The 24,511-nt window shown below is 53.6% G+C and overlaps 1 protein-coding gene across 4 annotated transcripts; it reads right to left on the bottom strand.

Annotated features, from left to right (window-relative positions):
- Positions 1-1,591: 1,591 nt before the first annotated feature.
- On the bottom strand, positions 1,592-24,037 carry C5AR1 (complement C5a receptor 1). Of its 4 annotated transcripts, none has more exons than XM_059872558.1 (7): positions 23,946-24,037; positions 19,476-19,628; positions 16,391-16,451; positions 14,515-14,725; positions 12,382-12,514; positions 11,904-11,935; positions 1,592-2,697 (listed from the first exon to the last, which is right to left on the bottom strand). In XM_059872558.1, coding segments are annotated over exons 1-7 (1,683 nt in total). In that variant the 5' UTR covers positions 23,948-24,037; the 3' UTR covers positions 1,592-1,606. The 4 variants fall into 4 exon arrangements, with proteins under 4 accessions (XP_059728541.1, XP_059728540.1, XP_059728542.1 ...); XM_059872557.1 differs by lacking the exon at positions 23,946-24,037 and adding an exon at positions 21,217-21,307; XM_059872559.1 differs by lacking the exons at positions 19,476-19,628; positions 23,946-24,037 and adding an exon at positions 21,217-21,307.
- Between the last annotated feature and the right edge of the window lie 474 nt (positions 24,038-24,511).

Raw genomic sequence — 24,511 nt, 5'->3', positions numbered from 1 at the left:
ATGATGACCATGACCATGACCATGAAGATTATGAACATGACCATGACCATGACCATGATGATGATGACCATGACCATGACCATGACCATGGCAATGACCACAACAATGACCATGACAACGACCACAACAATGACCCATGACCATGACCATGCCGACAATGACAATGATGACCATGATGACGATGACCATGATGACCACAACCATGACCATGATGATCATGACCATGACCGTGACCATGATGATCATGACCATGATGACAATGACAATGATGACCATGACGATGATGACCATGATGACCACAACAATGACCATGATGATCATGACCATGACCATGACCATGACAATGACCACAACAATGACCCATGACCATGACCATGATGACAATGACAATGATGACCATGACGATGATGACCATGATGACCACAACAATGACCATGATGATCATGACCATGACCATGACCATGACAATGACCACAACAATGACCCATGACCATGACCATGATGACAATGACAATGATGACCACGACCATGATGACCATGATGACCACAACAATGACCATGACCATGACAATGACCACAACAATGACCCATGACCATGACCAGATGACAATGACAATGATGACCATGACCATGATGACCATGATGACCACAACAATGACCATGACCATGGCAATGACCACAACAATGACCCATGACCATGACCAGATGACAATGACAATGATGACCACGACCATGATGACCGTGATGACCACAACAACGACCATGACCATGACAATGACCATGATGATCATGACCATGATGACAATGACAATGATGACCATGACGATGATGACCATGATGACCACAACCATGACCATGATGATCATGACCATGACCATGACCATGATGATCATGACCATGATGACAATGACAATGATGACCACGACCATGATGACCATGATGACCACAACAATGACCCATGACCATGACCATGGCAATGACCACAACCATGACCCATGACCATGACGATAATGACAATGATGACCACGACCATGATGACCATGATGACCACAACAACGACCATGACCATGACCATGACAATGACCATGACAAAGACCATGACCATGACCATGACCATGGCAATGACCACAACAATGACCATGACCATGACCATGACAAAGACCACAACAATGACCCATGACCATGATGACAATGACAATGATGACAATGATGATGATGACCATGATGATCACAACAATGACCATGGCAATGACCATGCCGACAATGACCATGATGACCATGACCATGACCATGGCAATGACCACAACAATGACCCATGACCATGACAATGACCATGATGATCATGACCATGATGACAATGACAATGATGACCATGACAATAATGACCATGATGACCACAACAATGACCATGACAATGACCATGACCATGGCAATGACCACAACAATGACCCATGACCATGACGACAATGACAATGATGACCATGACGATGATGATCATGGCAATGACCACAACAATGACCATGATGACCATGACCACGACCATGATGACCATGATGACCACAACCACGACCATCATGATCACGACCATGACCACGACCCCCACCCCTCACACCACCGTCCCCTCCAGGCCCTCCTCCATGGTGGCCGTGCAGCGCCCCCGCCCGTCCCCGCTCGTGGTGGTGACCTCATCGCTGAGCACCCCCTTGAGCAGCGCCCTCCAGGAGCGCCTCACCTTGCCCAGGCCCCGCCCCATCACCAGGTAGATGATGGGGTTGACGCACCCGTTGACGTAGGCCAGCCCGGCCACCACGGGGTCGGCGGCCTGGGCGCTGTGGAAGGCGGCCGTGCCGGGCGTGCCGGCCGCCAGCACCAGCCCCACCACGTGGTAGGGCAACCAACAGACGAAGAAGCTGACGATGACCACCAGCACCGTCCTGGTGGCCCTCTGCGACCTCCCCAAACCCCGCCGCCGGACGCGGCTCAAGAGGCGGCCGTAACACGCCGAGATGACCACGAAGGGCCCCAAGAACCCGCAGAGGAACCTCACCACGGCCACCGCCAGCTCGGCGCCGCGCCGGTGCCGCCGCACGGCGTCGTAGGACAGCACGCAGGTGGCCTTGTCCGAGAAGGGGTCGAGCCGCACGGCGCGGAAGACGAAGGACGGCACCGTCAGCAGCGCGGCCGCCGCCCAGGCGCCGGCGCAGACGCCGGCGGCCAAGGCCGGCGTGCGGTGGTTGTGGCACCACACCGGGCGGGTGACCAGCGCGCAGCGGTCGGCGCTGATGGCCGTCAGCAGCAGGACGCTGGAGAACATGGCCAGCACGGTCAGCGAGGGCAGCAGCTTGCAGGCGGCGTGGCCCAGCGGCCAGTGGTGGTCGGTGGTCAGCGGCAGCGCCAGGAAGGGCAGCGCCAGGCAGCTGAGCAGGTCGGCCACGGCCAGGTGGGAGAACCAGACGCCGTTGACGGCGCGGCGCAGCTCGGCCGCCGTCACCCAGAGCACGGCCGCGTTGCCCGGCACGCCCAGCAGGAAGATGGCGGCGTAGAGGGACAGCGTCAGGCGGTGACCCAGCGGGACGGGTGGGTCCTCGAAGAGGTCGTTCCAGGTGTCGTTCCAGGTGTCGCTCCAGATGTCGTTCCAGGTGTCGTCCCAAGGGTAGGACGGGGACGGCGGCGTGGACATGGTGGGGGTGGGGACACCTGGGGGGGGTGAGGGTGGGTGAGGGTGGGTTCTGCACCTGGCCAGGTGGTCCTGAAGACACCAAGGTGGGTTCTGCACCTGGCCAGGTGGGGAAGAAACTTCCAAATGACCCCCCTGAGCCACCCCAAGGTGGGTTCTGCACCTGGCCAGGTGGTCCTGAAGACACCAAGGTGGGTTCTTCACCTGGCCAGGTGGTCAAGGAACGTCCAAATGACCCCCCTGAGCCACCTCAAGGTGGGTTCTTCACCTGGCCAGGTGGTCAAGGAACTTCCAAATGACCCCCCTGAGCCACCCCAAGGTGGGTTCTGCACCTGGGCAGGTGATCCTGAAGACCCCAAGGTGGGTTCTTCACCTGGCCAGGTGGTCAAGGACCTTCCAAATGACCTCCTGACCCACGCCAAGGTGAGTTCTTCACCTGGCCAGGTGGTCCTGAAGACGCCAAGTTGAGTTCTTCACCTGCCCAGGTGATCCTAAAGACTACCAAGTCAACCCCAAGGTGGTCCTGCACCTGTTCAGGTGGTCAAGAACCTCCTAAAAGACCCTCAACCCCACCCCACCAGGTGACCAAGGTGTTTTGTGGGGTCTCCAGCCCCAATTTTGGGTCCCCAGACCCATTTTTGGGTTCTCCACCCAATTTCGGGGTCTCCAGCTCCATTTTGGGATCTCCAGCTCCAATTTTTGGGTTCCCAGCACCAATTTTGGGGTCCACATTCCAATTTTTGGGGTTCCCAACACAAATTTTGGGTCCCCAGCCCCATTTTTGGGGTCCCCAGCTCAAATTTTTGGGTCTCCAGCCCCATTTTTGGGTTCCCCATCCAATTTTGGGGTCCCCATTCCAATTTTTGGGGTTCCCATTCTCATTTTTCGGGTCCCTAGCCCCATTTTTGGATTCTCCACCCAATTGTGGGGTCCCCATCCCAATTTTTGGGGTTCCCAACCCCAATTTGGGGTCCCCAGCTCCAATTTTGGGGTCTCCAAACCCATTTTTGGGGTTCCCCAGCCCCATTTTTGGCATCTCCACCCAATTTTGGGGTCTCCAGTTCCATTTTTGGGTTCTCCACCCCATTTTGGGTTCTCCACCCAATTTTGGGGTCCCCAGCTCCAATTTTGGGGTCCCCATTCCAATTTTGGGGTCCCCATTCCAATTTTTGGGGTTCCCAACTCAAATTTTGGGTCCCCAGCTCCAATTTTGGGGTCTCCAAACCCATTTTTGGTGTCCCCACCCCATTTTTTGGGTCCCCAGCCCCAATTTTGGGTCCCCAGCTCCAATTTTGGGGTCTCCAGCTCCAATTTTGGGGTTCCCAGCCCCATTTTGGGGTCCCCAGCCCCAATTTTGGGTCCCCAGCTCCAATTTTGGGGTCTCCAAACCCATTTTTGGGGTCCCCATCCCAATTTTGGGGTTCCCAGCCCCATTTTGGGGTCCCCAGCCCCATTTTTGGGGGGTCCCCACCCTCCTGCGTCCCCCCCTCCCCCCCCCCGGATGTGGAATTTCCTCATCCTCCCCTCCCCCACCCCTCCCCATGGCGCAAGAATTTGGGAGAGGAACTGGGGAGGGGGAGGGGCAGCTCCACCCTTCCCCTCAACCCCGCGGGGTGGGGACCCCAAAAATGGGGTGGAGACCCCAAAAAATGGGGTGGGGACCCCAAAAATGGGGTGGGGAACCCAAAAATGGGGTGGGGACCCCCAAAAATGGAGTGGGGACCCCAAAAATGGGGTGAGAAACCCAAAAAATGGGGTGGGGAACCCAAAAATGGGGTGGGGACCCCCAAAAATGGGGTGGGGACCCCAAAAATGGGATGGGGACCCCAAAAATGTGGTGGAGAGCCCAAAAATGGGGTGGGGAACCCAAAAATGGGGTGAGAACCCAAAAAATGGGTTGGGGACCCCAAAAATGGGGTGAGAAACCCAAAAATGGCGTGGGGACCCCAAAAATGGGGTGGGGACACCAAAAATGGGGTGGGGAACCCAAAAAATGGGGTGAGAAACCCAAAAAATGGGGTGGGGAACCCAAAAATGGGGTGGGGACACCAAAAATGGGGTGGAGACCCCAAAAATGGAGCTGGAGGACACGAAATTGGGGCGGGGAACCCCAAAATTGGGTTGAAACCCCAAAAATGGGACTGGAGATGTCAAAATTGGGGCTGGAGACCCCAAAATTGGGGATGAGACCCCAAAATTGGGGTGGAAAACCCCAAAAATGGGGTTGGGAACCCAAAAATTGGGGCTGGAGACCCCAAAATTGGAGATGAGACCCCAAAATTGGGTGGGGAACCCCAAAAATGGGGTTGGGAACCCAAAAATTGGGGCTGGAGACCCCAAAACTGGGACTGAGACCCCAAAATTGGGGTGGAAAACCCCCAAAATGGGGTTGGGAACCCAAAAATTGGGGCTGGAGACCCCAAAAATGGAGATGAGACCCCAAAATTGGGTGGGGAACCCCAAAAATGGGGTTGGGAACCCAAAAATTTGGGCTGGAGACCCCAAAATTGGAGATGAGACCCCAAAATTGGGGTGGAAAACCCCAAAAATGGGGTTGGGAACCCAAAAATTGGGGCTGGAGACCCCAAAATTGGGGATGAGACCCCAAAATTGGGGTGGGGAACCCCAAAAATGGGGTTGGGAACCCAAAAATTGGGGCTGGAGACCCCAAAATTGGGGATGAGACCCCAAAATTGGGGTGAGGAACCCCAAAAGTGGAGCTGGAAGTGCCCCAAAATTCGGTTTGGAGACCCCAAAAATGAGGCTGAGAACCCAAAAATGGGGCTGGAAACGGCCCCAAATTCGGTTTGGAGACCCCAAAAAATGAGACGGAGACCCCCAAACTGGTCTGGAGACCCCCCCCAAACTGGTCTGAACTGGGAGGGGTCCCCCAAAACCCCCCCAGGGAGAACCAAACCCCCCCAAAAATGGGAATGAAGAGCCCAAAAAAGCCCCAAAACGAGGCCGAACCCCCAAAATTCGGGCTGAGACCCCCCCAAAAATGAGGCGGGGACCCCCCAGGATTGGGATGGAGGGGGAGGGGTCCCCGAGACCCCCCCGGGACCCCCCAAAATCCGCCCCCACCCCGCCCCCCCCCTCACCTCGCCGCGGATTCAGCGGAACCGGCGGGAAGGGGAAATGACCCGGGGGGGGCAGGAAATCCCAAAAAAGGGGGGGGGGAGGGGCCGGGGGGGGGCGGGGAACCCCCAAAATTTGGGGAGGAAAGTTGGGGACAACCGAACCCCCAAAATTTGGGGTTTTTTTGGGAGGAAAAACCCAAAATTGGGGTTTTTTTGGAGGGAAAAAGCTCCAAAATTTGAGGTTTTTTTGAGGAACCGCCCCAAAATTTGGGGTTTTTTTGGGTAAAAACTTCGGGGGAACCCCAAAAATTTTGGAGGAGAAGTTGGGGACACCCGAACCCCAAAATTTGGGGTTGTTTTGGGGGGGAAAAACCCAAAATTGGGGTTTTTTTTCAGAGGGAAAAGCTCCAAAATTGAGGTTATTTTGAGGAAACGCCCCCAAATTTGGGGTTTTTGGGGGTAAAAACTTCGGGGGAACCCCCAAAAATTTTAGGAGGGGAAGTTGGGGACACCCGAACCCCAAAAATTTGGGGTTTTTTTGGGGGGAAAACCCCCAAATTTGGGCTTTTTTTTAGGAAAAAAACCTCAGAATTTGGCTTTGAGGAACGGCCCCAAAATTTGGGGTTTTTTTGAGGAACCGCCCCAAAATTTGGGGGTTTTTGGGGTGAAAACTTCGGTGGGATCCCAAAAATTTTTGGGAGGGAAGTTGGGGACACCCGAACCCCAAAATTTGGGGGTTTTTTTGGGGGAAAAAACCCAAAATTGGGGTTTTTTGAGGGGAAAAAGCTCCAAAATTGAGGTTTTTTTGAGGAACCGCCCCAAAATTTGGGGTTTTTTTGGGTAAAAACTTTGGGGGAACCCCCAAAAATTTTAGGAGGGGAAGTTGGGGACACCCGAACCCCAAAAATTTGGGGTTTTTTTGGGGGGAAAACCCCCAAATTTGGGCTTTTTTTGAGGAAAAAACCTCAGAATTTGGCTTTATTTTGAGGAACGGCCCCAAAATTTGGGTTTTTTTTTGAGAAACTGCCCCAAAATTTGGGGTTTTTGGGGTGAAAACTTCGGGGGAATCCCAAAAATTTTAGGAGGGGAAGTTGGGGACACCGAACCCCAAAAATTTGGGTTTTTTTGGGGGAAAAAACCCAAAATTGGGCTTTTTTTGAGGGGAAAAAGCTCCAAAATTGAGGTCTTTTTTGAGGAACCGCCCCCAAATTTGGGGTTTTTTGGGGGTGAAAAGTTCAGGGGAACCCCAAAAATTTTGGGGGGGAAGTTGGGGACACCCAAACCCCAAAAATTGGGGTTTTTTTGGGGGGAAAAACCCCCAAATTTGGGCTTTTTTTGAGGAAAAAACCTCAGAATTTGGCTTTATTTTGAGGAACCGCCCCCAAAATTTGGGGTTTTTTGGAGGAACCGCCCCCAAAATTTGGGGTTTTTTGGAGGAACCGCCCCAAAATTTGGGGTTTTTGGGGTAAAAGAGCTCGGGGGGGACCCCAAAATGAACGAGGTCACCCCAAAACCAAGGACGGAACCGGAGGAGTTTTGGAACTTTTATTGGACAAAGACAAAATTGGGGAGGGGGGACCCCAAAATCCCCACGGGGGAAATTTGGGAACCCCCCCAGGTGAAATTTGGGATTTTTTGGGGCCCCCCCAGGTGAAATTTGGGGATTTTTGGGCCCCCCCAGGTGAGATTTGGGGATTTTTTGGGCCCCCCCAGGTGAAATTTGGGATTTTTGGGGCCCCCCAGGTGAGATTTGGGATTTTTGGGGCCCCCCCCAGGTGAGATTTGGGATTTTTGGGGCCCCCCCAGGTGAGATTTGGGATTTTTTGGGGCCCCCCAGATGAAATTTGGGATTTTTGGGGCCCCCCCAGGTGAGATTTGGGATTTTTTGGGCCCCCCAGGTGAGATTTGGGATTTTTTGGGGTCCCGGTCACACCTGGGGGGGGGCTCAGGTGGGATTTGGGGTCCCCCCCCCGTCACACCTGGGGGGGGTCGCTGGGTCCTCCTGTGGGGGGAGAGAGAGAAAAAGGGGCTGGAGACCCCCAAAATCGCCCAGGTGAGTTTTGGGACCCCCCAGGTGAGTTTTGGGGCTCCCCAGGTGGGTTTTGGGACCCCCCAGGTGAGTTTTGGGACCCCCCAGGTGAGTTTGGGACTCCCCCAGGTGAATTTTGGGGTCTCCCAGGTGAGTCTGGGACACCCCAGGTGAGTTTTGGGACCCCCCAGGTGAGTTTGGGAACCCCCCAGGTGAGTTTAGGACCCCCCAGGTGAGTTTGGGATCCCCCAGGTGAGTTTTGGGACCCCCCAGGTGAATTTTGGGGTCTCCCAGGTGCCCCCCAGGTGAGTCTGGGATTCCCCCAGGTGATTTTGGGGTCCCCCAGGTGAGTTTTGGGACCCCTCAGGTGCCCCCCAGGTGATTTTGGGGTCCCTCAGGTGAGTTCTGAGGTCCCCCAGGTGATTTTGGGACCCCCCAGGTGCTCTCCAGGTGAGTTCTGAGGTGCCTCAGGTGGTTTTGGGGTCCCCAGGTGGATTTTGGGGTCCCCAGGTGATTCTGGGACCCCCCAGGTGCTCTCCAGGTGAGTTCTGAGGTGCCTCAGGTGGATTTTGGGGTCCCCAGGTGATTTTGGGACCCCCCCCCAACCCCAAAACCACTCCTGGGGTCGCTCAGGGAGGAGTTTAATGCAGCAGCAGCAGCAGCAGCAGCAGCAGCCAGGTACAGCCAGGTGAGCCCAGGTGTGCCCAGGTGAGCTCAGGTGAGCCCAGGTGAGTCAGTCCAGCAGTGACAGCCCCCAAAAGTCCCTCAGAGACCCCCGAGAGCCCCCGCAAGAGCCAAGCAGCGCTGCCCAGGTGTGCCCAGGTGTGCCCAGGTGTGCCCAGGTGAGCCCAGGTGAGCCCAGGTGTGCCCAGGTGTGCCCAGGTGAGCCCAGGTGAGTCAGTCCAGCAGCCACAGCCCCCAAAGATCCCCAAGGAACCGCCGAAAATCCACCCCAGAGCCAAGCAGCGCTGCCCAGGTGAGCTCAGGTGAGCCCAGGTGTGCCCAGGTGAGTCAGTCCAGCAGCCACAGCCCCCAAAAGTTCCTCAGAGACCCCCGAAAATCCACCCCAGAGCCAAGCAGCGCTGCCCAGGTGAGTTCAGGTGTGCCCAGGTGAGCTCAGGTGTGCCCAGGTGAGTCAATCCAGCAGCGACAGCCCCCAAAGCTCCCCAAAAAAACCCCAAAAAGGTTCCCCTGAGTGAAGCAGCGGTGCCCAGGTGTGCCCAGGTGAGCTCAGGTGAGCCCAGGTGAGCTCAGGTGAGCCCAGGTGTGCCCAGGTGAGCTCAGGTGAGTCAGTCCAGCAGCCACAGCCCCCAAAAGTCCCTCAGAGACCCCCAAAAGCCCCCGCATGAGCCAAGCAGCGCTGCCCAGGTGTGCCCAGGTGTGCCCAGGTGTGCCCAGGTGAGCCCAGGTGTGCCCAGGTGTGCCCAGGTGAGCCCAGGTGTGCCCAGGTGTGCCCAGGTGAGCTCAGGTGTGCCCAGGTGTGCTCAGGTGAGCCCAGGTGTGCCCAGGTGAGCCCAGGTGTGCCCAGGTGAGCTCAGGTGTGCCCAGCTGTGCCCAGGTGTGCCCAGGTGAGTCAGTCCAGCAGCGACAGCCACCAAAGTTCCCCCAGAAATCCCCCAAAAAACCCCAAAAAGGTTCCCCTGAGCGAAACAGCGGTGCCCAGGTGAGCTCAGGTGTGCCCAGGTGAGCTCAGGTGTGCCCAGGTGAGCCCAGGTGTGCCCAGGTGAGGTCAGGTGTGCCCAGGTGAGCCCAGGTGTGCCCAGGTGAGCCCAGGTGTGCCCAGGTGAGTCAGTCCAGCAGCGACAGCCCCAAAAGATCCCCCAGGAACCCCCGAAAATCCACCCCAGAGCCAAGCAGCGCTGCCCAGGTGTGCCCAGGTGAGCCCAGGTGTGCCCAGGTGAGCTCAGGTGAGCTCAGGTGTGCCCAGGTGAGCCCAGGTGAGCCCAGGTGAGCTCAGGTGAGCCCAGGTGAGTCAGTCCAGCAGCCACAGCCCCCAAAGTTCCCCCAGAAATCCCCAAAAAGGTTCCCCTGAGTGAAGCAGCGGTGCCCAGGTGAGCTCAGGTGAGCCCAGGTGAGCTCAGGTGTGCCCAGGTGAGCTCAGGTGTGCCCAGGTGAGCCCAGGTGTGCCCAGGTGAGTCAGTCCAGCAGCCACAGCCCCCAAAGATCCCCAAGGAACCCCCAAAAATCCACCCCAGAGCCAAGCAGCGCTGCCCAGGTGAGCTCAGGTGTGCCCAGGTGAGTTCAGGTGAGCCCAGGTGAGCTCAGGTGTGCCCAGGTGAGCTCAGGTGAGCCCAGGTGAGTCAATCCAGCAGCGACAGCCCCCAAAGCTCCCCAAAAAAACCCCAAAAAGGTTCCCCTGAGTGAAGCAGCGGTGCCCAGGTGTGCCCAGGTGAGCTCAGGTGAGCCCAGGTGAGCTCAGGTGAGCCCAGGTGTGCCCAGGTGAGCTCAGGTGAGTCAGTCCAGCAGCCACAGCCCCCAAAAGTCCCTCAGAGACCCCCAAAAGCCCCCGCATGAGCCAAGCAGCGCTGCCCAGGTGTGCCCAGGTGTGCCCAGGTGTGCCCAGGTGAGCCCAGGTGTGCCCAGGTGTGCCCAGGTGTGCCCAGGTGAGCTCAGGTGTGCCCAGGTGTGCCCAGGTGAGCCCAGCTGTGCCCAGGTGTGCCCAGGTGAGCTCAGGTGTGCCCAGCTGTGCCCAGGTGAGCCCAGGTGTGCCCAGGTGTGCCCAGGTGTGCCCAGGTGTGCCCAGCTGTGCCCAGGTGAGCTCAGGTGTGCCCAGCTGTGCCCAGGTGAGCCCAGGTGAGCCCAGGTGTGCCCAGCTCTGCCAGGTGTGCCCAGGTGTGCCCAGGCGTGCCCAGGTGAGCCCAGGTGTGCCCAGGTGTGCCCAGGTGAGCCCAGCTGTGCCCAGGTGTGCCCAGGTGAGCCCAGCTGTGCCCAGGTGAGCTCAGGTGTGCCCAGGTGTGCCCAGGTGAGCTCAGGTGTGCCCAGGTGTGCCCAGGTGAGCTCAGGTGTGCACAGGTGTGCCCAGGTGAGCCCAGGTGTGCCCAGGTGAGCTCAGGTGTGCCCAGGTGAGCTCAGACGTGCCCAGGTGTGCCCAGGTGAGCCCAGGTGAGCTCAGGTGTGCCCAGGTGTGCCCAGGTGAGCCCAGGTGAGCTCAGGTGTGCCCAGGTGTGCCCAGGTGAGCCCAGGTGAGCCCAGGTGAGCCCAGGTGAGCTCAGGTGAGCCCAGGTGTGCCCAGGTGAGCCCAGGTGTGCCAGGTGTGCCCAGGTGAGCTCAGGTGAGCTCAGGTTTGCCCAGGTGAGCCCAGATGTGCCCAGGTGAGCCCAGGTGAGCTCAGGTGTGCCCAGGTGTGCCCAGGTGTGCCCAGGTGTGCTCAGGTGTGCCCAGGTGTGCCCAGGTGTGCTCAGGTGAGCCCAGGTGAGCTCAGGTGAGCCCAGGTGTGCCCAGGTGAGCCCAGGTGTGCCAGGTGTGCCCAGGTGAGCTCAGGTGAGCTCAGGTGTGCCCAGGCGTGCCCAGGTGTGCCCAGGTGAGCTCAGGTGTGCACCTGGGGGGTCCTGGGGGGCTCCCAGGGGAATTTTTGGGGCCAATTTGGGGTTTGGGGGGGTCCCGGGGGGATTTTTGGGGGTCCTGGGGTGAATTTGGGGTTTTTTGGGGGGATTTGGGGGGCCCAGAGGGGATTTGGGGTTTTTTGGGGGGAATTTTGAGGGATTTTGGGGTGAATTTTGGGATTTTTGGGGGGATTGGGGGATTTAGGGATTTTTGGGGTCAATTTGGAGGATTTTAGGCTGAATTTGAGGAATTTTTGGGGTGAATTTTGGAGATTTCGGCGTAAATTTGGAGGATTTTGGGGCGAATTTGGGGGGGATTTTTGGGGTGAATTTTGGGGTGAATTTGGGGTGAAAAAAGGGGAATTTTGGGGTGAATTTTGGGGTGAATTTGGGGATTTTGGGGTAAATTTGGAGGATTTTAGAGTGAATTTGGGGCATTTTTGGGGTGAATTTTGAGGGATTTTGGGGGGATTTTGGGGATTTTGGGTGAATTTGGGGTTTTTGGGGGGATTTTTGGGGTGAATTTGGGGGATTTGGGGTCAGTGTGGGGGAGGGGAGCTCTTACGGAAACGAACCCTCTGGAAATCCGAGATCTCCACCCCCGGCCCTGCTGGGAACGGCACCAGTATCAACCAGTATGGACCAGTATGGACCAGTATGGACCAGTATGGACCAGTATGGACCAGTATGAGCCAGTATGGACCAGTATAAACCAGTATGGACCAGTCCAGACCAGTCTAAACCAGTCCAGACCAGTATAAACCAGTAACAACCCTCCCAGTGACCCCCCCAGTAGCTCCCAGTACAGACCAGTTCCCTCTCAGTCCATCCCAGTCCCTCCCAGTTTGATCCCAGTCCCTCCCAGTTTGATCCCAGTCCCTCCCAGTTTGATCCCAGTCCATCCCAGTTCCCCCCCAGTCCATCCCAGTCCCCCCCCAGTCCCTCCCAGTTTGTCCCAGTCCCTCCCAGTCCATCCCAGTCCCTCCCAGTTTGTCCCAGTTCCCCCCCAGTCCCTCCCAGTTCCCTCCCAGTCCCTCCCAGTTCCCCCAGTACCGTCGGGGGGGGTCCCGCTGCGCTCCGGGGTCTCCGGGGGGCTCCGGCAGGGGCTCGGGGGGGGGAGGGGCGGCTCCGGGACCCCCCCCTGGGGTGGGGGAGGGGCGGGGGGGGGGCGGTCCTGGGGGAGAGACTGGGAGAGACTGGGGGTTACTGGTTTGGACTGGGGAGGGACTGGGAGAGACTGGGGGTTACTGGTTTGAACTGGGGAGGGACTGGGAGAGACTGGGGGTTACTGGTTTGAACTGGGGAGGGACTGGGAGAGACTGGGGGTTACTGGTTTGAACTGGGGAGGGACCTGGGGTCACTGGTCTGAACTGGGAGTCACTGGTTTGAACTGGTTTGAACTGGTTTGACTGGGAGGGTCACTGGGCGTTACTGGTTTGAACTGGGAGGGGTCACCGGGGGTCACTGGTTTGAACTGGGGGTTACTGGTTTGAACTGGTCTGAACTGGGACGCAGCAAGGGGGTCCCTGGGGGGTCACTGGTTTGAACTGGGAGGGGTCACCGGGGTCACTGGTTTAACTGGGTGTTACTGGTTTGAACTGGGATGGTCACTGGGTGCTACTGGTCTGGACTGGTTTGAACTGGGACGCACCGGGGGGTCACTGGTTTGAACTGGTCTGAACTGGGACGCACTGGGGGGGTCACCGGGGGTCACTGGTTTAACTGGTTTGAACTGGGATGCACCGGGGGGGTCCCTGGGCGTTACTGGTCTGGACTGGTTTGAACTGGGATGCCTGGGGGAGTCGCTGGGCGTTACTGGTTTGAACTGGTTTGAACTGGGACGCACCGGGGGGGTCACTGGGCGTTACTGGTCTGGACTGGTTTGAACTGGGATGGTCACTGGGCGTTACTGGTTTGGACTGGTTTGAACTGGGACGCACCGGGGGGGGCACTGGGCGTTACTGGTTTGAACTGGGACGCACCGGGAGGGGCACTGGGCGTTACTGGTTTGAACTGGGACGCACCGGGGGGGTCACTGGGCGTTACTGGTTTAACTGGGTGTTACTGGTTTGAACTGGGATGGTCCCTGGGTGTTACTGGTTTGGACTGGTCTGAACTGGGACGCCCGGGGGGGGTCACTGGTTGAACTGGGTGTTACTGGTTTGAACTGGGACGGTCACTGGGCGTTACTGGTCTGGACTGGTTTGAACTGGGACGCACTGGGGGGGTCGCTGGGCGTTACTGGTCTGGACTGGTTTGAACTGGGACGCACCGGGGGAGTCGCTGGGCGTTACTGGTTTGAACTGGTTTGAACTGGGACGCCCTGGGGGGTCACTGGGCGTTACTGGTCTGGACTGGTTTGAACTGGGACGCACCGGGGGGGGTCACTGGGCGTTACTGGTTTGAACTGGTTTGAACTGGGATGGTCACTGGGCGTTACTGGTTTGGACTGGTTTGAACTGGGACGCACCGGGGGGGTCACTGGGCGTTACTGGTTTAACTGGGTGTTACTGGTTTGAACTGGGATGGTCCCTGGGTGTTACTGGTTTGGACTGGTCTGAACTGGGACGCCCGGGGGGGTCACTGGTTGAACTGGGTGTTACTGGTTTGAACTGGGACGGTCACTGGGCGTTACTGGTCTGGACTGGTTTGAACTGGGACGCACCGGGGGGGTCACTGGGCGTTACTGGTTTGAACTGGTCTGAACTGGGATGCACCGGGGGGGGTCCCTGGGCATTACTGGTCTGGACTGGTCTGAACTGGGACGAACCGGGGGGGGTCACTGGGCGTTACTGGTTTAACTGGTTTGAACTGGGACGCACCGGGGGGGTCCCTGGGCATTACTGGTCTGGACTGGTCTGAACTGGGACGAACCGGGGGGGGTCACTGGGCGTTACTGGTTTAACTGGTTTGAACTGGGACGCACCGGGGGGGTCACTGGGCGTTACTGGTTTGGACTGGTTTGAACTGGGACGCACTGGGGGGGGTCGCTGGGCGTTACTGGTTTGGACTGGTTTGAACTGGGACGCACCGGGGGGGTCACTGGGGGTCACTGGTTTGAACTGGTTTGAACTGGGACGCACCGGGGGGGTCACTGGGCGTTACTGGTTTGAACTGGTTTGAACTGGGAGGCACCGGGGGGGTCACTGGGGGTCACTGGTTGAACTGGTCTGAACTGGGACGCACCGGGGGGGTCGCTGGGGGTCACTGGTCTGGACTGGTTGGAGCCGGGCCCTTCCTCCTCCTCCTCCTCCTCCTCCTCCTCCTCGTCCTCGTCCCCGTCCCCGCTCAGGTCCTCCCACTGGTCCGAGTCCTCCTGGGAGCCGGGGACCCCCCCCGGGACCCCCCCCGGGACCCCCCCCGGGGCGGCGCCGCCTTCCGGAACCTTCTCAGGGACCTGCGGGGGAATGGGGGGGGGATGAAAATCCCAAATCCCAAAGTTCCAAAAATCCCCAAATTACCAAAATCCCCAAAGCCAAAATTCCCAAAATCCCAAATCCCGAAATCCCCAAAGATCCCAAATCCCAAAGTTCCCAAACCCCAAATCCCCAAACCCCAAATCCCCAAATCCCAAATCCCCAAATCCCAAAGTTCACAAATCCCAAAGTTCCCAAAGATCCCAAAGTTCCCAAATCCCGAAGTTCTCAAATCCCAAATTCCCAAATCCCAAAAATCCCCAAATCCCAAATTCCCAAATCCCAAAGTTCCCAAAGTTCCCAAATTCCCCAAATTCCAAAGATCCCAAAGTTCCCAAATCCCAAATTTCCCAAATCCCAAAAATCCCCAAATCCCCAAATCCCAAATCCCCAAATCCCAAAGTTCACAAAATTCCCCAAATTCCCAATCCCAAAGATCCCAAATCCCAAAAATCCCAAATCCCAAATTCTCAAAGATCCCAAAGATCCCAAAATTCCTGAAGTTCCCAAATCCCGAAGTTCCCAAAGTTCCCGAAGTTCCCAAATCCCCAAAATCCCAAATCCCCAAATCCCCAATCCCAAATTCCCAAAATTCCCAAAATCCCAAATCCCCAAAATTCCCAAAGATCCCAAAATGCTCAAAATTCCCAAAGTTCCCAAATCCCAAAATCCCAAATCCCAAAACTCCAAATCCCCAAATCCCAAAACTCCAAATCCCAAAGTTCCCAAAGCTCCCAAAGTTCCCAAAACTCCAAATCCCCAATTCCCAAAGTTCCTAAAATTCCCCAAATCCCAAAGTTCCCAAAGATCCCAAAGATCCCAAAATTCCTGAAATTCCCGAAGTTCCCAAATCCCAAAGATCCCAAAACCCAAATTTCCCAAATCCCAAAAATCCCCAAATCCCAAAGTTCCCAAAATTCCCCAAATCCCAAATCCCAAAGTTCCCGAAATTCCCGAAATTCCCAAAGTTCCCAAACCCCAAATCCCCAAATCCCAAATCCCCAAATCCCAAAGTTCCCAAAACTCCAAATCCCCAAATCCCAAAGATCCCAAATCCCAAACTTCCCAAAAACTCCAAATCCCAAATTCCCAAATCCCAAAGTTCCCAAATCCCAAAAATCCCCAAATCCCAAAGTTCCCAAATCCCAAAAATCCCAAATCCCAAATTCCCAAAATTCCCAAATCCCAAAGTTCCCAAAGTTCCCAAAATTCCTGAAGTTCCCAAATACCAAATTCTCAAAGATCCCAAAGATCCCAAAATTCCCGAAATTCCCCAAATTCCCCAAATTCCCCAAAATCACAAATCCCAAAATCCCAAATCCCAAAGTTCCCAAAGCTCCCAAATTCCCAAATCCCAAATCCCAAAGTTCCCAAATCCCCAATCCCAAATTCCCAAATCCCAAAGTTCCCAAAAATCCCAAATCCCAAAGTTCCCAAACCCCAAATCCCAAATTCCCAAATCCCAAAGTTCCCAAAGCTCCCAAATCCCAAAGATCCCAAAGTTCCCAAAATTCCTGAAGTTCCCAAATACCAAAGTTCCCAAAGATCCCAAAATTCTCCAAATCCCAAAAATCCCAAATCCCAAAGATCCCAAAGATCCCAAAATTCCTGAAGTTCCCGAAGTTCCCGACTCCAGCCCCGCTCACCTGGGGGCTCTGGGGCTCCGGGGGCGCCTCCGGCTGCGGCTCCCAGCGATCGTCGTGGAAACTGCCCAGAGAATTTGGGGAGAAAAATCCGGAATTCGGGAAAAATTCGGGGGAAAAAATGGGAAATTCAGGCAAAGTTTGGGGGGAAATGGGGAATTCCCAAAAAAAAACCCCGTGGAAAAATGGGGAATTCGGCTCAAATTCCCCCAAATCCTCCCCAGAAAAGTAAAGTTCCACCCAAAATCCCAAATCTCCCAAAATCTTCCCAAATCCACTCAAGATCCCCCAGCCCTCCCCCAAAATTCATCCGAATTCCCGGCCAAAAAGGGAAAATCCCCCCAAATCCCAAAGAATTCCCCCCGAAATCCCAAAAAATCCCCCCGAAAATCCAAACTTGCCCCAAATTCATCCAAAATCCACAAAAATTGCCCCAAAATCCACAAAAATCCCCCCAAAATCCACAAAAATTCTCCCAAATCTCCCCAACAAACCCAAAATCCCTCCCTAAAAGTGACAAAAATCCCCCCAAAAACCCAAAATCCCCCCAAATTCCCCCTAAAATCCCCCAAAAACCCAAAATCTCCCCATAAAATCCCCCCAAAAAACCCCAAAATTTCCCCCAAATTCACCCTTAAATCCCCCCAAACCCCAAAATTCCCCAAAATCCTCCCCCCAAAAAACCAAATTTCCCCAAAATCCCCCCAAAAACGCCAAAATTTCCCCTCAAATCCCCCCAAAACCCCAAATTCCCCAAAATATCCTCCCAAAATCCCCCAAAAATCCCAAAATTTCCCCAAAATTTCCCCAAATCTCCCTCAAATCCCCCCAAAATCCCCAAAAATCCCCCCAATAAAATCCCCCCCAAGACCCCAAATTTCCCCAGAATTTCCCCAAATCTCCCCCAAATTTTCCCTCAAATCCCCCAAAATTCCCCAAAAAACCCCAAATTTCTGCAAATTTCCCCCAAATTCCCCCAAACCCGAAAATTTCCCAAAATCCCCCCTCCAAAATCCTCCAAAAAACCCAAAATTTCCTCCAAATCCCCCCAAAATTTCCCCAAAATCCCCCGAAAACCCCCAAATTTCCCCCAAAATCCCCCCAAAAACCCCAAAATTTCACCAAAATCCCCCCAAAACCCCAAAATTCATCCCAAAAACCCCAAAATTTCCCCAAAATTTCCCCCAAAATCCCCCCAATCTCCCCAAAATCCCCCCAAAATTCCCCAAAAACCTCAAAATTTCCCCAAATTTCCCCCAAATTCCTCCTCAAATCCCCCCAAAACCCAAAATTTCCCAAATCCCCCCTCCAAAATCCTCCAAAAAACCCGAAAATTTCCTCCAAATCCCCCCAAAAAACCCAAAATTTCTCCCAAATCCCCCCCAAAACCCCCAAATTTCCCCCAAAATCCCCCCAAAAACCCCAAAATTTCCCCAAAATCCCCCCAAAACCCCAAAATTCATCCCAAAAACCCCCAAATTTCCCCAAAATTTCCCCCAAAATCCCCCCAATCTCCCCAAAATCCCCCAAAAATTCCCCAAAAACCTCAAAATTTCCCCAAATTTCCCCCAAATTCCCCCTCAAATCCCCCCAAAACCCAAAATTTCCCGAAAACCCCCCCAAATCCTCCAAAAAACCCAAAATTTCCTCCAAATCCCCCCAAAATTTCCCCAAAATCCCCCCCAAACCCCCAAAATTCATCCCAAAAACCCCAAAATTTCCCCAAAATTTCCCCCCAAATCCCCCCAATCTCCCCCAAAAATTTCCCAAAAAACTCAAAATTTCCCCAAATTCCCTCCAAATTCCCCCTCAAATCCCCCCAACACCCAAAATTTCCCAAAATCCCCCCCAAAATCCTCCAAAAACCCCAAAATTTCCTCCAAATCCCCCCAAAATTTCCCCCAAATCCCCCCCAAAAAACCCAAAATTTCCCCAAAATTTTCCCCAAAATCCCCCCAAATTTCCCCAAAATATCCCCCCAAACGCCCCCCAAAAAACCCCAAATTTCCCCAAAATTTCCCCCAAATTCCCCAAAATTTTCCCAAAATTTCCCCTCAAATCCCCCCAAAATCCCCAAAAATCCCCCCCAATAAAATCCCCCAAAAAACCCGAAATTTCCCCAAAATCCCCCCAAAACCCCAAAATTTCCGCAAAATCCCCCCAAAACCCCAAAATTCCCCCCCAAAACCCCAAAATTTCCCCAAAATCCCCCCAAAAATTCCCAAAACCCCCCCCAAAATTTCCCGAAAATCCCCAAAATTGCCCCAAATCCCCCCCGCCCCTCCCCCTGCCCCTCCCCCCGCCCCTCCCCCCCTACCTGTAGGGCCGCCCCTCCCCCCCGCCGTCCCCCCCTACCTGTAGGGCCGCCCCTCCCCCCTGCCCCTCCCCCCGCCCCTCCCCCCCTACCTGTAGGGCCGCCCCTCCCCCCTGCCCCTCCCCCCCGCCCCTCCCCCCCTACCTGTAGGGCCGCCCCTCCCCCCTGCCCCTCCCCCCCGCCCCTCCCCCCTACCTGTAGGGCCGCCCCTCCCCCCTGCCCCTCCCCCCCGCCCCTCCCCCCTACCTGTAGGGCCGCCCCTCCCCCCTGCCCCTCCCCCCCGCCCCTCCCCCCCTACCTGTAGGGCCGCCCCTCCCCCCTGCCCCTCCCCCTGCCCCTCCCCCCCCTACCTGTAGGGCCGCCCCTCCCCCCTGCCCCTCCCCCCGCCCCTCCCCCCTACCTGTAGGGCCGCCCCTCCCCCCTGCCCCTCCCCCCCGCCCCTCCCCCCCTACCTGTAGGGCCGCCCCTCCCCCCTGCCCCTCCCCCCCGCCCCTCCCCCCTACCTGTAGGGCCGCCCCTCCCCCCTGCCCCTCCCCCCCGCCCCTCCCCCCTACCTGTAGGGCCGCCCCTCCCCCCTGCCCCTCCCCCCCGCCCCCTCCCCCCCCTACCTGTAGGGCCGCCCCTCCCCCCTGCCCCTCCCCCTGCCCCTCCCCCCCCTACCTGTAGGGCCGCCCCTCCCCCTGCCCCTCCCCCGCCCCTCCCCCCTGCCCCTCCCCCCTACCTGTAGGGCCGCCCCTCCCCCCGCCCCTCCCCCCCGCCCCTCCCCCCCCCTACCTGTAGGGCCGCCCCTCCCCCCTGGCGCGGCCCCGCCTGCGGCGCGCGGGGCGGGGGTGGGGGAGGGGCAGGAACTCGCCCAGGGTGGGGGGGGGCGGGGCGGGGCCCGGCGAGGCTCCGCCCCCTTCGGGCTCCTCCGGGACCCCCGAGAACCTGGGGGGGGGGAAGGGCAAAGGTGGGACCCCAAATTCACCTGGAGACCCCAAAATTCACCTGGAGACCCCAAAATTCACCCCCAAAATTCACCTGGAGACCCCAAACATTCACCGGGAGACCCCAAATTCACCCCAAATTCACCTGGAACCCAAAATTCACCTGGAGACCCCAAAAATTCACCCCCAAAATTCACACCTGGAACCCCAAAATTCACCTGGAGACCCCAAATTCACCTGGAAACCCCAAAATTCACCTGGAGACCCCAAAATTCACCTGGAGACCCCAAATTCACCTGGAAACCCCAAAATTCACCTGGAGACCCCAAAATTCACCTGGAAACCCAAAATTCACCTGGAGACCCCAAAAATTCACCTGGAGACCCCAAATTCACCCCAAAATTCACCTGGAGACCCCAAACATTCACACCTGGAGACCCCAAATTCACCTGGAGACCCCAAACATTCACCTGGAGACCCCAAATTCACCTGGAGACCCCAAATTCACCCCAAAATTCACCTGGAGACCCCAAACATTCACACCTGGAGACCCCAAATTCACCTGGAGACCCCAATTCACCTGGAGACCCCAAAATTCACCCCCAAATTCACACCTGGAGACCCCAAATTCACCTGGAGACCCAAAATTCACCTGGAGACCCCAAATTCACACCTGGAGACCCCAAATTCACCTGGAGACCCCAAATTCACACCTGGAGACCCCAAATTCACCCCAAAATTCACCCCCAAATTCACCTGGAGACCCCAACATTCACCTGGAGACCCCAAACATTCACACCTGGAGACCCCAAATTCACCTGGAGACCCCAAACATTCACCTGGAGACCCCAAAATTCACCTGGAGACCCCAAATTCACCTGGAGACCCAAAATTCACCTGGAGACCCCAAACATTCACACCTGGAGACCCCAAATTCACCCCAAAATTCACCTGGAGACCCCAAATTCACCTGGAAATCCCAAAATTCACCCCCAAATTCACACCTGGAGACCCCAAACATTCACCTGGAGACCCCAAACATTCACCTGGAAACCCAAAATTCACCCCAAAATTCACCTGGAGACCCCAAATTCACCTGGAACCCCAAAATTCACCCCAAAATTCACCTGGAACCCCAAAATTCACCTGGAATCCCCAAAATTTAACCCAAAACTGACCTGGAGACCCCAAACATTCACCTGGAAACCCCAAAAATTCACCTGGACACCCCAAATTCACCCCAAAATTCACCTGGAGACCCCAAATTCACCTGGAAACCCAAAAATCACCTGGAAATCCCAAAATTCACCCCCAAATTCACACCTGGAGACCCCAAATTCACCTGGAGACCCCAAACATTCACCTGGAGACCCCAAATTCACCCCAAAATTCACCTGGAGACCCCAAAATTCACCCGGAGAATGTTTCTTTTCTCTAAAAATCCCAATTTTTCCGCTAAAAATCCCATTTTTGGGCCTAAAAATCCCATTTTTTCCCCTAAAAATCCCATTTTTTTTCCTGAAACCCCAGGATTTTTTCCCAAAATCCCCATTTTTTTCCCCAAAATCCCATTTTCCCCCCAGACCCACATATTTTCGGGTTTCTGGGCGTCCCACTCCCTCCTCCAGGCGCCTGCGGGGTCCCGGTGCCTCTGGAGCCGCTCGCGGTCGATCCGCTCCCGCTCCCCCAAACCCCCCAAACCCCAACCCTGCAGCTCCAAATCCCATTTTTCCCCCCAAAAATCCCAACTTTTTACCTTCCAAAAATCCCACTTTTTCCCTGTTAAAATCCCTTTTTTTTTGGTCTAAAAATCCCAATTTTTCCCCTAAAAATCCCATTTTTGGGTCTAAAAATCCCATTTTTTTGCCTAAAAATCCCATTTTTCCCCCCAAAATCCCACCTGTTTTCCTCCCTTAAATCCCAACTTTTTCCCCTAAAAATCTCTATTTTTTCCCCTTAAAATCCCATTTTTGGGTCTAAAAATCCCATTTTTTCGCCTAAAAACCCAATTTTTCCCTTAAAAATCCCTATTTTTTTGCCAAACCCCCCAATTTTTTTCCTTCCAAAAATTCACTTTTTCCCCTTAAAATCCTATTTTTCCCCTTAAAATCCCATTTTTTCCTTCCAAAAATCCCATTTTTTTGCCTAAAAATCCCATTTTTTTCGCCTAAAAATCCCATTTTTTTGCCTAAAAATCCCATTTTTTGGTCTAAAATCCCACCTTTTTTCCTTCCTAAAATCCTCTTTTTTCCCCCTTAAAATCCCATTTTTGGTTCCAAAAATCCCATTTTTTGGGTCTAAAAATCCCATTTTTTGGTCTAAAAATCCCATTTTTTCGCCTAAAAATCCCATTTTTTCGCCTAAAAATCCCAATTTTTTTCCTGAAACCCCAGGATTTTTCCCCAAAATCCCACTTTTCCCCCCAGACCCACATATTTTCGGGTTTCTGGGCGTCCCACTCCCTCCTCCAGGCGCCTGCGGGGTCCCGGTGTCTCTGGAGCCGCTCGCGGTCGATCCGCTCCCGCTCCCCCAAACCCCCCAAACCCCAACCCTGCAGCTCCAAATCCCATTTTTCCCCCCAAAAATCCCAACTTTTTTCCCTTCTAAAATCCCACTTTTTCCCTGTTAAAATCCCTTTTTTTTTTGCTCTAAAAATCCCAATTTTCCCCCTAAAAATCCCATTTTTGGGCCTAAAAATCCCATTTTTTAGTCTAAAAATCCCTTTTCCCCCCCAAAAATCCCACCTTTTTTCCATCCTAAAATCCCAACTTCTTTCCCTAAAAATCCTTATTTTTTTCCCCTTAAAATCCCATTTTAGGGTCTAAAAATCCCATTTTTGGGTCTAAAAATCCCATTTTTTAGTCTAAAAATCCTATTTTTTCCCCAAATACCCCAATTTTTTTTCCTTCCAAAAATTCACTTTTTCCCTTTAAAATCCCATTTTTTGGGTCTAAAAATCCCATTTTTTAGTCTAAAAACCCCATTTTTTAGTCTAAAAACCCCATTTTTTAGGCTAAAAATCCCATTTTTTGGTCTAAAATCCCACCTTTTTTCCTTCCTAAAATCCTATTTTTTCCCCTTAAAATCCCATTTTTTGGGTCTAAAAATCCCATTTTTTCGCCTAAAAATCCCATTTTTTTGCCTAAAAATCCCATTTTTTCTCCTAAAAACCCCATTTTTTTTCCCAAAATCCCATTTTTCCCCCCAGACCCACATATTTTCGGGTTTCTGGGCGTCCCACTCCCTCCTCCAGGCGCCTGCGGGGTCCCGGTGCCTCTGGAGCCGCTCGCGGTCGATCCGCTCCCGCTCCCCCAAACCCCCCAAACCCCAACCCTGCAGCTCCAAATCCCATTTTTCCCCCCAAAAATCCCAACTTTTTACCTTCCAAAAATCCCACTTTTTCCCTGTTAAAATCCCTTTTTTTTTGGTCTAAAAATCCCAATTTTTCCCCTAAAAATCCCATTTTTGGGTCTAAAAATCCCATTTTTTTGCCTAAAAATCCCATTTTTCCCCCCAAAATCCCACCTGTTTTCCTCCCTTAAATCCCAACTTTTTCCCCTAAAAATCTCTATTTTTTCCCCTTAAAATCCCATTTTTGGGTCTAAAAATCCCATTTTTTCGCCTAAAAACCCAATTTTTCCCTTAAAAATCCCTATTTTTTTGCCAAACCCCCCAATTTTTTTCCTTCCAAAAATTCACTTTTTCCCCTTAAAATCCTATTTTTCCCCTTAAAATCCCATTTTTTCCTTCCAAAAATCCCATTTTTTTGCCTAAAAATCCCATTTTTTCGCCTAAAAATCCCATTTTTTTGCCTAAAAATCCCATTTTTTGGTCTAAAATCCCACCTTTTTTCCTTCCTAAAATCCTATTTTTTCCCCTTAAAATCCCATTTTTTGGCCTAAAAATCCCATTTTTGGGTCTAAAAATCCCATTTTTTTGCCTAAAAATCCCATTTTTTGGTCAAAAATCCCATCTTTTTTCCTACCTAAAATCCTATTTTTTTCCCCTTAAAATCCCATTTTTTGGGTCTAAAAATCCCATTTTTTAGCCTAAAAATCCCATTTTTTCGCCTAAAAATCCCATTTTTTTGCCTAAAAATCCCATTTTTTCACCTAAAAATCCCAACTTTTTTCCTTCCTAAAATCCTCTTTTTTTCCCCTAAAATCCCATTTTTTCCTTCCAAAAATCCCATTTTTTTGCCTAAAAATCCCATTTTTTTGCCTAAAACCCCCATTTTTTCGCCTAAAAATCCCATTTTTTCGCCTAAAAATCCCATTTTTTTTCCCAAAAACCCCATTTTTTTTCCCCCCAGACCCACATATTTTCGGGTTTCTGGGCGTCCCACTCCCTCCTCCAGGCCCCTGCGGGGTCCCGGTGCCTCTGGAGCCGCTCGCGGTCGATCCGCTCCCGCTCCCCCAAACCCCCCAAACCCCAACCCTGCAGCTCCAAATCCCATTTTCCCCCCAAAAATCCCAACTTTTTTCCCTCCTAAAATCCCACTTTTTCCCTGTTAAAATCCCTTTTTTTTTTGCTCTAAAAATCCCAATTTTTCCCCTAAAAATCCCATTTTTGGGTCTAAAAATCCCATTTTTTAGTCTAAAAATCCCTTTTTCCCCCCAAAAATCCCACCTTTTTTCCATCCTAAAATCCCAAATTCTTCCCCTAAAAATCCTTATTTTTTTCCCCTTAAAATCCCATTTTTTGGGTCTAAAAATCCCATTTTTTAGCCTAAAAATCCCATTTTTTCCCCTAAAAATCCCATTTTTTCCTCCCAAAAACACCAATTTTTTTTCCTCCCAAAAATTCACTTTTTCCCTTTAAAATCCCATTTTTTGGGTCTAAAAATCCCATTTTTTTGGTCTAAAAATCCCATTTTTTAGTCTA

The sequence above is a fragment of the Haemorhous mexicanus genome, chromosome 36 (genome assembly GCF_027477595.1).
Source record: "Haemorhous mexicanus isolate bHaeMex1 chromosome 36, bHaeMex1.pri, whole genome shotgun sequence".
Lineage (NCBI taxonomy): Eukaryota > Metazoa > Chordata > Aves > Passeriformes > Fringillidae > Haemorhous > Haemorhous mexicanus.
Note: the sequence above shows the minus strand (reverse complement) of the source record. Positions and strands in the feature narration are given on the sequence as shown.